This window comes from Patagioenas fasciata, chromosome 1 (genome assembly GCF_037038585.1).
Source record: "Patagioenas fasciata isolate bPatFas1 chromosome 1, bPatFas1.hap1, whole genome shotgun sequence".
Taxonomy (NCBI): Eukaryota; Metazoa; Chordata; class Aves; order Columbiformes; family Columbidae; genus Patagioenas; species Patagioenas fasciata.
The window spans coordinates 85842807-85855544 of record NC_092520.1 but is presented as its reverse complement, the minus strand read 5'-3'; the positions used below and the strand labels follow the sequence as shown (position 1 = coordinate 85855544).

Here is a 12738-nt window from a genome sequence, read left to right as displayed (position 1 = left end):
CTACAGGAGTACCCTGATTATGCATGTCTAATTCCTAAATAATTTGCAAAGTAGCTGTAATTTTACAGCTTTGCTGTTAGAGAAACAAAGGGCATGACAGTCTCTTTATCACCATGGAAGCATACACATTTCTGTGTTTATCTTTGTTATTTTTTTCTTACCATTGCTATTTATTTGATCAAGAAAGAGTTCAAGCATAGCTCTCTGGCTAGTTTCATTTAACAAAGAAAGAATTCAAATTCTTATGAATATGAATCTTCATCAGTCTCAGGGGTCCTGCAGCTCCCACACAGAAGCATGTCTCAGGCTTGCCACCCATTCCTGCCTTATGGCTCCACAGTTAAACTCCCAAAAGAGCTGCTCAAAGTGTGCTTAAAAAAAAATTGAATAGCTGTATGTGTGGATTGGACAGGTAAGTTAACAGGGCTGCAGGCTTCTCCGTGCTTCCAGTGCTACACCGTCCGGGTTGTACCTGCCCTGGCAGCCTGTGGTGCAGCCGTGGCCATGCCATCACACTGCAGGGGGATGAAGAGGGATGGACGGACGGACTAGCTGACTACCCACAGCCAGCAGTGTTTCTTGGGGCTGGTGCTGGGGCACGAAGCCCCCAGCAGCCTGCAGAGCTGTCTCTGTGCAGCGCCAAAGTTGCAGCCTTATTTTCTGTTTCCACCCATTGAGTTTCTGCTATTTAGTTCTGCTACCTCCCTCTGTGTGAAGCTAGGCCTGCGTATTTCCCCAGTCATCGCTGTCATGCTTTAACAACAGTAAAAATAGGTCCACTGCTTGTGCTTACCAGCCTACTGAAAGGAAGACGTGCAGAGTTAGTGTGTACGAATTTCTTTGTAATACTTACAGTGCTCCATCAATGCCTCATGTCATGTAAGGAATGAATCCCCATTCTCCTTTCATTATGTGGTCAGTTGCTGAAAGGACAAAATGATCCTGTGAGCTCGCAGCTCACCAAATAAAAAAGATTTAAGTTCACCTTCCAACTACAAGTTCTTGTCTTTTTTCCCCCTCGCTTCTCCTACTTGCAGTTTCTGTAAAGCCTCACAAGGTGTTTTTGTGTCTGCACTGATCACACAAAACTTTATGCATCTTTATATAAAAAGGGGAAGTGAATTCTCTGGCTAACCGGCTGTTGTGTGCATTCATTGGCCAATGCCAGAAATTAGCATCTAATCTCATCTAAAAAAATTGTTATATATGAAAGTTGAGAGGGTTGCTTTTAAGAGGAAGCTGTTAATTGATGACAACACAGATTGTACATATGCTGTTGTCTTTATCCTGCCTGTGGTTTCTTTCTTTTAGCTGGTGAGGGTGTCAGGGACAGAAGGAGCCTAATGGGAATTCATAATACTGCATGATGTATGGGGCACTTGCAGTCAGAAATATTGAACTCATAAATGTACTCATTTGCCCTGGAGTCACTGAGAGGGAGACTGAATACAGGACACCGCAATGTCAGAGTCATGCAGAGTCACTTCTGTGACAATAGAGACAGAGCAGAAAGGCTGTATTTTTCATTGCTTTTACTGCAAATCTGTAAATGAGCTCTGCCAGGCTGCTAGCATTGGCTGGATGAGATAGTGAACTTTTCCTGGATTTGGCTGTGGGCAGACCCCTTTTGCATTTTGTTGTTTTTCTGAGATTCCGAACAGTTTGGGGTGCTATTTTGAAGTGACCTTGCACATGCTGTCTGTTCTGTCTCGTGTCTCCACCACAGCACTACAACCCTAAGCTCTACCAGCTTGCCCTTCAAGCATGAAGGTGAAATGAAGTTAAATGTGCACGACGAAGGCAGACGGTTAGCCCCAAGCTTGCAGCGGTATTTGGAAGAGATTTTCTTCATGTCATTTGACCAGCACAGAAGGAAATGAAAGTGCTTCTTGCTGTAAATACTCTTCTCTCTCCCCCTTCCTCTGCGCTGCTGTGAGTGTCTGAAGACTCACTTCACTGCTTTTCTCTGAGAAGGCTATTTCTGTCACATCTGAGATCAATTTAGACCTGTCCTATGCATGTATGATGAAGACAGCATGGTAGCCTTGAACAAACTTGTAAATTTTGGACACTGGGAGCAGGAGGTGAGATGTAATTGTCATTGCTAAGAAGTCAGAGGGGCCAAACCACTGACTGAAACATGGAAATACCAAGCAGAGCCAAATTGTCTGAGTAACAGTGCAGACCACAACACAAGGGGCTTAACCATTTATTGGAAATGCAGGTATACGTGTAATTCCACCATACAGAGTTTCCTTAATGGGATGTGTCTATGTCTGTGTCCAGAGAAACAGCATGAAACATTCCAAGCCACATCCTGAACCGCTGTCACGGTTATGCCCCAGCACATCTGCTAAGTGCACCTAAAAAAATTCCAGATGTTTGGTCTAATGCTATGGCAGTTTACTTCCTCCAATGACCCAGACTCTTACTGCTGTGTTGCTTGTGTAATACACCTCAGCACTCACTGCAAAAAGCCACTGTGTGTTAAGCCATCTCAGTGAGTGCAAACAAAGTATCTGGCCCTGTGTGGCCCTGCAGATAATGGATTCACAGCTTCTGATTCACTGGCTTTTCAGTCTCATTTCTGGGACCTGCACTCCAAGCAGAGCTGGGGGGGCTTTTAGTCTGCATTCAGTCTAGTTTTGCAATGCAACTTATAACTTTCCATAGCATTTATTCATTGCCTGGGGTGGCTGTTCAGAGCCCTTTTCTGCATGGCAGGTACCACTTGGCCAGTAGAAGAGCCCAGCAAAGTTCAGGCTCTGCATACGGAGGGAGAACTTTCTCCCACACCTCCTACTGGTGAGAATCTCTGTGAGTGATCGTTGTTGGTATTTCAGAAAATCAGCTGCTCTGTACATGCAGTGCTTTATCTGACTGGACTGATTTCTCTTCCCTGGGTGGGGATGCTGTATTTCAATAAACTGGAAAGGGAAGAAAAATTAAGTGTTTTGCCTTTGCACGGTCTCAGTGTTAGCATCTTCCTAATTGGGGTGAGCTGACCAGGAGATATTTTTGTCTGTCCCCACCTCTCAGCCCTATTCTCACACTTGCAGCTAGCTTGAGGGTGCGGGACTTTGCAGAACACCTTGTGGCTCACATTGGTTCAGCCTGAGTTCAGTCACCCAAAACCTTGCAGGTCTATTTTGAAACATTATTCAAACTGTCCACGATGGAGTTTCTTTTCTTTTTTTTTTTTTCACTCTTGCTTCTGACATCATTTCCCGAATGCTATATTCACTGAGCTCTGTAGCCAGATCGTCTTCGCAGCATATGATGCAAGGAGCTCTTTAAAATGGATTTCAGCTCTCCTTTTGCTCTGCAGTGCTTGCTGGCGATAATAACTGTTACTCATGGTAAGTGGGATTTCTCTTTATGAAGTTGGCACAGATTTGCCTAGATGAACAGACACCTTAATTTTGCTCCAAGATCTTTTAAAGACTCTACCAGTTTGGGGAGACATCAAACAGTGTAACTGCTAATGCATGAAAGGGATAGTCAGACCAAAGTAAGACAGATTATTGTAATAGTAAATGAATGATAACTAACAGTATGGTACTTTCTCAGTGTATTGCATCTGTAAAAGCGTTTCAGTGGAGAACGTAAGGTCCTTGTACGCAGAACACTGGCTGGAGAGCAATGTGGTCCTGCTCCTAATGCTCGGTGTGACCTTGGATTAGTCCCTGAGCTGCTGTCACCCTGCCATTTACTCATCTCTGATTTGTGTACAGCAGCTTAATAATGTGCAAGGACACAGTGAGACTTGTTCAAGTTAAAACTGCGACCTTACTCTTTGGGTGAAATCAGCTGTGCAGGCAGCAGTTGTTTTTGTACAAGATCCATGGCAGTGATGCCCTGAGGTTCTTTCTTTGCACAGTCTCTTAGCTCTGAGGGGGGGTGGTAGATGGTCATGTCAAATGTAAGGAGAGAAAAGACCAGCTTCTCAGCCTTTCGTTGCCCTGTGCACATGGTATGCGCACCACTCCCATGTTATCGGGGGGAAAGCTGGCCTTTACAGAAGGCTTCCCACTCCTCTGATTTTCAATTAGTGGTAACCCCAGATTGTCACTAGGGGTGGCTCTGTCCATCTTATGTCTCACCTGGGCATTTGTCTTTCTGGGAAGCAGCTGAGAGGGGTTGGATGGGCATGGCAAGCTTATTGCCCGTAATCTGTGCTTCTTCTCCTTTCAGGGTCTGTCACCTGGACTGGTGTGCTCAGTGGCGGCTCAGCAGTCTTTTCTATGGGAATTCAAAATCTGCAGAACCTCTCCAGAATGAGCAAGAGGGATGCAAGATGTTTGACAGCTGTCTTAAATGACACTTTGTTGGCTGAGTGCGGCACTTCTGCTGGCAGATGCCTGAGCTTCCAGAATGGCTCCCTAGTGCTGAGGAGTGTGGAGAAAGAGGATGAAGGAAGATATGAGTTTGTTTTTCACAACACCACCAGATTTTTCACACTGGAAGTATTTGGTAAGTGGCCTTCTTAGCAACAAATAGCTTTTTAACTTCTGAGCCTGGGTGGAAATTGGTGTCATTTCAGCTTGCAGGAGCTATAGATGCCTCTGGAACAGCTTTGTAAGCCTTTGGCACCTCAGGCATCAGTAATGGTGAGTGTAAACTAAGGGATGCTTTTTGCATCCATGTTGTCAGTCTCACCTGTCTGTTGAGCCTTCCTTGAAGTAGCTGGTCAGTTGAGCAATGTGCAGTTTTTCCCTGATGTAAGAGGCAGCACCATGAAGCACGTACGAAGTTGAGCGTACAGTATGTAGACACATAGCTGGAGATTTCAGTCTGTTTCCAGAGCACTCTTCCTGATGGCTCTCATGAAAACTCTCACCGATCAACAGCATTTTGCTGCCCGTGGACACGCTTGCTTAAGGACTTAACCCTTCCTGACTTGCCTCTGGAACTGAAGTGGACTGGTGTGTAGGTCTGGGTTGAGGCATGCTGGATTTTTACCCTGCTTCATGTAGCTGAGGAAAGGTACTAAAGGAATCTGGGTGTGACTTGCTGATTCTTAGCCACCCTGAGCAGCTTGGAGGTCAGCATCTTCTGGGTCTTTTCAACAATAGGTACCTTACGGTGCCAGCCTCCTTGCTGTCCTCCCTGTGGCCTTAGAATAGCCGCTCCCTTTCACGTGCCTGCTCATCCCTCTGCAGGGTGTAAAGGCAGAAATAAAGTCACTTCAGTACAGGATCCAGCTCATTGCTTTGGTTAATATGGAGAAGGCTTAAATGGGTTTGCCTGCCCGCTGAATAGTGTTCCAGATAGTCAGCGACCATTGCTCTGGTCCTCATCTCCACTGTGCCTTTTGCAGGGCTTTCACTTACATAAGCTTCAAAGAGAAACTGAAGTGCACAAAATTGTAATGAAAACATCTAATCAAATCCATCTCTCTGCGAAGACAAATGAATCCTTATGCCATTTGGGTGCAAACAGGCGGAACTGTTGCTGAGAGTAGGTCAAAGATGTGACTCCTCCACATGATGTTCAGGGGCTTAGACTGGGAGTGGGCAAAGGCTGCAGAAGTATCCTGTTCTTAACCTCCATTTCAGTGGGTTTGCGTTGGGAACTTCTGTCTCCTTCTCATGTTCTATTGCCACACATAAGTTAGAAACAATTTCACAGCAAAGGTATTCCTGGAGGCAGTGAATTTTAGCTGAAGATGATGTTCTAGTTGAATCAAGTGATTTCTGAGCTTATTTACATGGATGTTTGTATAGATGTTCTCAGTATGACTCTAACTGTCATAAAGCTGCACCACTTCTCTGTTTAGTCTGTATTTGCAAAGTGGCAAACGTGGGAAATATGCTCCTTGTGAGAGAAATTCAGGAAAACGTAGTAACATCAATGATTCATTCCTTCATTTTAAATTGTCCTAGTCTGGGTCATCCTATTTAACTGCAGGTGTCTGGTGTTGGTACCAACGTTGGGCATGATTTGCACTAGTTCCTCTCAGAAAATGGAAGAAGAGGCAGACTGACAGCAGAAGTAGAAACCTCTGGTTTAGGTGAGGGCTGAATCTCCTATGAAACTCCAGTTATCCACTGGTTACAGAGGAAGCCCCTGGCAGGCAGATGCTTCAGGTGTTTCCCCCATCCTCTCAGACTGGGGGCTTTTATTTTTAGCTTTTTTCAATTTCAATAAGGAAAATGAAGACACACCAGATTTTTGCGGCATCCCCAAAATAGGGACCAAGATCTGCTGGCAGGGTTGGGTGTGCACTGCTGAGCATTTCAGGACCAGGGGAAGGCACTGAAGAGTCTGGTTACTTATTTCTGTGCCCCCTGGCTACCAGGAGATGAAATGGTAGTAAGACTCATGATAAGGGAAGCTCCTCTCCAGCTCATGTTCACTGCTGAGACTGCTCCTCACCTCTCTCTTTCCCCGTTTTTCCCTTCGCCTTGTGCTGTGTGTGACCAGAGCCGGCCATTGGTATCCAGTGCTTCCCTAACGGGACTGGAGAGCTGTTCTGTGATGTGACCAGCAACGAGAGCACCAGCTTTCGGTGGCTGCTGAATGGCACTGCGCTGAGCGCCCCTGAGGCTTGCGTTAAGGATGGTGGCAAGAAGGTTCTCCTGGACAAAACCGTGCCTGGGGAATTTGTGTGTGAGGTGTACCACGGGAACAGCGTCACGAGGACCAGGCCTGTTGTGCTGTCCTGCAGCTATGGTGAGTAACAGTGTCTGCAGAAAACCTCCCTTTTTGCCTCTTACAGTGGAAAACTAAGGAGTTGTTGCTGTCTCAATACTTCCAAACTCTTCTGTGCTCTCACAGCTGCCTTCCAGACTTACCACATCCTCAGTTTAGAAAGTGTTCCCTTGACTTTCTTCTCCCTCCTGTATCTTGAACTGACACAGCCTATAGCTGCAGAAGGGATGAAAGTTTGGTCAGAAGGTCCTTTTACCCAACTCTGCAGAAAGGATGGATCTTTGTCTGTCTGTGCTTCCCAGTGATGAAAACCTTGCACCCTCCTGTGCACAGATCCTCTAAGCTGGTTTAGAAACATGAGCTGCTTCCTACTCTGACATTCATCCATTACCCAGACGGCCTTCTTATTTCTGCAGCATCCCTATAAAAACTCCTCTGTTAGTTCAGCCCCGTTGCAGCTGGGCTTAGCTGAGCTGTTTGGCCTTGTTGCACAAAGATTTAGCAGCTTATACAAATGTCTCCCCACCAGCCCCACGTCATCAGAGGTGGGGTAAAGACACAAGCAATTTATTTATGAAATGTAGGGGTTTTTCGCTCTGTGTCCCTGCTCGGATTTGTAGTTCTGTGAGAAGGCTGTGACTTTATCCAATTGCAAGCTATCCATAACTGCTGAGTACTCTCCTTGGATGAGGCCATAGTTTAATGAGACAGAAATCCAGATCCCACAACTGATGAAAACTGCCAGAACCTCATGATGCAAAGCACTCATCTGTGTTGTAAGCTCACATTCATTAAACAACGAATTATTGGATAACCTTGAGTGTGATTTCACTTGCATCTCCAGTAGTGAAGGCTTTTTTCTTCTCTGTCAGTGAATATAGTCATCAAAACTACATCAGGATGGCATAATTTAACCATAAGTTTTTGATTTATTTAGCTGTAATTAATTTAATCACCCTTGCTACTAGAGAAATTGTGCTGTGCAATAGCACCTAGCATTTTAGAAATTAGATCTGAGACATTGCAGCTCTAAAGCAGATATTGCCTCTTCTTCTATGGTTGGCATATAGTTGGTGTGAAAGCAAAATTACTGACACAAACGCTGTATCGTGTGCTGGCATTCAACAGAAATGCTGTAGGCTGTTCATGCCTGATTGCGTTGGTGCTGCTGGCCAATCTGTACAAGTTTGGCACTTGTGATTGTAGAGCAGTGATTTTAATTTTTGTCCAGTTAAATTGGTCAGAGGTTGTTCAGCATAGTCAGACCCAGGTTGGTTGAGGCACCGGGGAGTGAGGATGCAAACATCCATGAGTTGTTCGGTCGAGCCTTGTGATAAATCATGCAAGTGCTGACAGTGACCATTGTTTATTCTGGGTGGCTGCCCAGTCCCCTGGGTGTGATATCGGTTCCCTATTTCCTCCTGAAAAGCCCACAGGGGAATTTAGTGATAGCTCTGTTGGGATGGACACGTGCATGACCACATATTTGGAAGGGTCTGAGAGCAAGAAAGCAGCAGCGATTCTGCTTTTTAGTCACCAAATGTAACCACAATTGTAAAAAGTGAACTAAAGCAGTTTTGAATACTAGTAAAATGAGTTGAAGAGAGAAATGAGTTCAGTTAAATTAAAGACAAGTTCACTATTTTTGTGGGTTTTTATTTGCTCCAGGCAAAGGGGTGAATATATTTTTTTTCTGCTGTAGTTATAAGGTCTATATAAAAGCACGTCTTTAGGTAACCTGTTACGCTGATGTAATTAATTTTGAATAATTGTTAGAGTAAAACAATTTAGCAGAAATACTGCAAACTTCCTAGGCACCAAAGGGCTCTGATCACCTAAAGCAGAGGATTCAGAAATCAACAAGTCAGTATATACAGAACGTTTTTATTGATTCATTGCTTGTTTTATTACTTGTTTACTACTGATTTTTAGCGCACTATTTTATCTCAGAAGAGATCTTTTTAATAAATGTCAATTTTTTTTTTACTAAAAAAATATTCAGAAAAAAATAATTCCAATATGTATTTATGCCTTTGACAGTATTTTCTAAGCTTTAATCAAAAAGGAAATAAAATAATTATGGAAGTTATTTCTCAGTTGCCAAAAGTTTGATTGTGAGTATAGGTCTTTTTGAACTTGGTAACTGTTCCTAAGGAGACTGGAACAAGCACTCTGAAAACACTTTTGAGTGTGTGTGATTTCACACACAGGATCACCTGTCTACAGTTGTTTTTACTGTTCTGGTGCGTATGTGGACTATGACAACGTGTAATACCTTCTGGAACATGTGAAAAACTTCCTAGCCTCTGGGGATACGCAGCAGTTTGTGTGTTTGGGCTCTTGAAAAGAAGGTGCAAATGAGCCTGTTGGTTTCTGCAGTGCGATGCTCTGCAGGTGTGTGCACAGCCAAAAAGAAGCCAAATGATTCAAAAAGGGATGGTATAGTCTTATCCTAAGGAGTTTTAAGGAATTAGTATTATCGCGATAGTTGAGCTGTGTGATTTTTTTCATATGGGACAAAGAGTTTTCCTACTGGCTGCCCCAGGCTGGAGCAAATTGTCTCGGTGGAGGAGCGACTCTGGATGGGTCTCTCTTTTTCTGCAAATCTGTGATGGCCTCTACCAGCTCCCCCGCTCTGCAGCGATGTTGGTGCAAGACTGACCTGTCAAAATAACCCTGAGCGAGGGACTCTGATCTGGGTAGTAATTACCACTGACTTGTGTGTGGCCTTCTGCTCAGCCATCTGCAGCCTCTGCCTCCTGCCAGGCATTTCGCATGGTCTCGGTTGGGAAGGGCAATAAAGAGAAATCTCTCCCCCAGCAGCAGTGAAGCTTCTTTTCCACAGCTCTGACTCGGGTGGCTGGAGTCTCTGGTGCCTGAGGAAGTGCAGGCTCTGATCAGACTTGCTTTGAGGTTGGTGTAGTTGTTACATTGCTGTCCTAAGTGGATTTTCTGCGGCCTAATGCAAGCTTGGAGGGTAGACTTGGCAGCTTTTCTTTCAGCAGGAGATGCTAGATTAGGTCTCCTTCCTCTTCTCAGCTGTTTGTTTTCATAAAACTTGTTGAAATGTTGTATCTTTTAAATCACCACCTTCCCTGTTAAATTTGATTAAAACTTACAAATTATCTTAGATGTTACTGGTCAGAGTAGGCAGAAACAAACACACACAGCTTAGTCACACAAGCCTCTTCTCTTAACAAAAAATTCCATACCATAATTAAACAATGTGACGTAAATCAAGATGTGCCACAGCTTACAGTATCATCTCCCCTGGTCCAAACCAAAGCAGCAGTAACACCCACATGCTCTAATCTGTCTGCAGGACTTCTCCTGTTTGCAGAAAGAAGCTTGTCCACCCTGGTATTATAATTAACAACACCACATTCTTATTGCAGGAGACCTGCTGCAGTACCCGTGGTTCATTTACATCCTGGCAGGGTGTGCAGGGGGTGTGGTTATCCTGGTGGTGTTTGTGTCCTCAGTCACATGTTGCTGCATGAAGAGGAAACACAAGTTCATCCCAGTGCCTTCAGGTGAGTGGAGAAATCTGTTGCCCCCTGGGGTGAGGCTCACGGAGGACTGTTTCTGGAGGCTGGGGTTGAAATAACCTTAGCATCAACTGGCCTCAGCTGGGTGGCTACTTGTGTTCCAGCCAGCCCTCCCTTGACCCGGTGAAGCAGAAAGCTGCTTGCTCATAGGCAACTGTTCAACCAGTGGGGTCTTGAATTAAACCTTGCTTTTCACTTTTTTTACCTCATGCCTTGCCACCATGTGCTCCTGGCCAGAAAAAAACACAGCAAAATATTTTCTATGGGCAAGAAAATTAAGCCTCATTCAGGTCTGATCCTGGAACGACCTCAAGGCTTCCGATGGGAGTCCTTTGTCAGTGAGGCCACCTCAAGCTGTGACCCTGCCAGCACGGCCAAGATGGTCTCTGACAGGTTGGCAATGGCTCTCTGTACTCAGTGTCTGTCTGCTCCAGGAATGGAGCCAGTGCCACATGAGGAGGTGCAGGCGTGTGGTGGTGGTCTGGTCAATGAACATGCCAATGAATGTGCCAAGGCTGCTGGGATCTGGGGGACGCCTTTCCTTCAAGTCTCTGGTTTTGGTTTTACAGAGGAGGAGAAGGATGATGGACTAACAATGTCCGTGGTCTCCAGTGAAGGCGCGAAGAGCCCCCCCAATGGAGACCATGTTGAGGCTCAAGCTGCCCAAACTGCCTGGCCTCCTAAGCCTGGTGCGTCCAGTGAGTTGTTTTAAGTTGGACAGGTAGCATGTTTAGGAGGGTGAAGGACAAAATGGAGGTGTGTGGCTGAGCGGGGAGAAGCTGACCGTAGAGGGCAGCCTGGGACTCACTAGTGCAAGGAAGCTGCTGCATCTTGTCCAGAGGACGGAAGTTGCAGCAGGTCTTTCATCAGTACCTTACTCATGCTTGTATACCAGCAGGCTGTTCCAGTATCTCCTGTGCTAATTAATATATACATCTCAAAACCAGCAACCTCCCTCAAACCTAGCAGTCTTCCTGCAGTTTTATCACACACACCTTTCTCATCAGTAACATTTTACAAGAACAGGCATTGTTTCTGTAGCAGTCATCTTCAGGACAGCGTCCACGAATATGCCGAGCCATAAACACAGCTAAATCCCATTGAAGTCAGACACATGTGTATTTCCTCAAATTTGGGCTAAAGTGAAAATACAGTCACATTTTAAATCCTTCAAAGAAATGGAGAAGGACTCCCCACAGCTTTAGCACAATACAGTCAAGAGACTGCAGTGATAACCTTTCAGAAATCTCCCGTTCTGTGAGTGCTTGATACTAATACTCCTCTTTTTTATTATGTTTCCCTCAATTTTTTTTCACAAGCATGAACGCTGGCAACACCTTCCCTAGTAACTCATCATCATCAGTTGAAGTAGATCTAGCAGAGATATTGTGAACTGGAGCAACATTACATAGGTCATAGCCTGGTCACAGCACTGCTGTCTCCACTTCCGGTGTCCTTCACTGTACCATGCATGGTCTCTCAGCAGCTCAGCTATGCTTTATGTCTAACTTTAGATGCTGCTTTTCTCTACTTTCAAAATATTAAATGCTAGTCATGAACATAGTGGAAGAAAGAAAAAAAAAAGATATGTCATTCAAGTAATTGTTTAATATTAATAAAGTGTAGAACCTTTCTTTAAGTAACAAATGTCTACATTGTCAGTTTGACTAACAAAGTATTCCATATTTAAATTTTCTACAAATAAGTAAAAAGCAGAGGTATGTGTCAAAAATGTTGAGGTGAAAACATATTAAATATGTGCGGTTAGCCAGCTTTAATTACTCAGATGTAACTGAATAGATTTGGCTTTGATATTTTGGTATATTTTGGGCAGTTGAGCCCAGAGAGCTTCAGCACCAAAGTGTCTAAAGCCATGATGAACAGCTCAATAATTGAGTAGTTACAAAGAAAACTGAAATTTGGCTTGCAGAGGCCTGGAGAGAGGGGACGAGTGGGTTAGGCAGCCTGCAGCACCAGGGCATGGTGGGAGGATTTCCATGAGGGTGGGCATAGCGTGAGCACTTACAAACAGTTTCTCCTTTCTTTTCCAGATGCTGCCCGGACTGGTCAAGCCATTGAGCCCCAGCCACTGGTGGAAGAAAATTTACCAGTGGAGATAGAGCCTGAGGAAATGCCAGACCCAGAGGTCGTAGTTGAAGTGGAAAGTCAGGAAAATGCCTCGGACTGTTTCCTGGATCCAACTGATGACTGATCTGGCGTGCTTGCTGTTCCACCCTGTCTTGAAGCCTAGGACACCTATCCTTTGCATCCCATAGTCTCACTGTGTGTAAGAATTGGTTCAGAAAATTTTAGCAGATGAAAGATGTGAGGTGTCAGGCCTGTTAACTTCATTTAAAAAAATAAAGAAAAAAAAAAAAAAACAAGAAAAAGAAAAAATAAGGAAAAGCACATGCATGGCTTCAAGGCCACACTGCCATGGGCTGACAGATTCACTAACAAACAAAACTGGGCAGCTCTTTGATCCTTTAACAGACCTGTGGTTAAACTGTGGAGCCCTAGAGTCTTCTCCTCCTGC

At 44.7% G+C, this 12738-nt stretch overlaps 1 protein-coding gene across 1 annotated transcript; it reads left to right on the top strand.

The window, feature by feature from the left end:
• The first annotated feature begins 3226 nt into the window (after positions 1-3226).
• Positions 3227-12536, top strand: LOC136114890 (uncharacterized). Its single transcript, XM_065860580.2, has 6 exons — positions 3227-3359; positions 4195-4473; positions 6427-6675; positions 10050-10187; positions 10772-10891; positions 12254-12536. Exons 1-6 carry the CDS (start codon positions 3299-3301, stop codon positions 12412-12414), a joined length of 1008 nt encoding a protein of 335 aa, XP_065716652.1. The 5' UTR covers positions 3227-3298; the 3' UTR covers positions 12415-12536.
• The last annotated feature ends 202 nt before the right edge of the window (positions 12537-12738 follow it).

Coding starts and splice junctions, on each gene's coding strand:
- LOC136114890 (XM_065860580.2), top strand. CDS start 3,299: ATGGATTTCAGCTCTCCTTTTGCTCTGCAGTGCTTGCTGGCGATAATA. Junction 6,676..10,049: donor TGTGCTGTCCTGCAGCTATG/GTGAGTAACAGT, acceptor TTCTTATTGCAG/GAGACCTGCTGCAGTACCCG. Junction 10,188..10,771: donor GTTCATCCCAGTGCCTTCAG/GTGAGTGGAGAA, acceptor TTGGTTTTACAG/AGGAGGAGAAGGATGATGGA.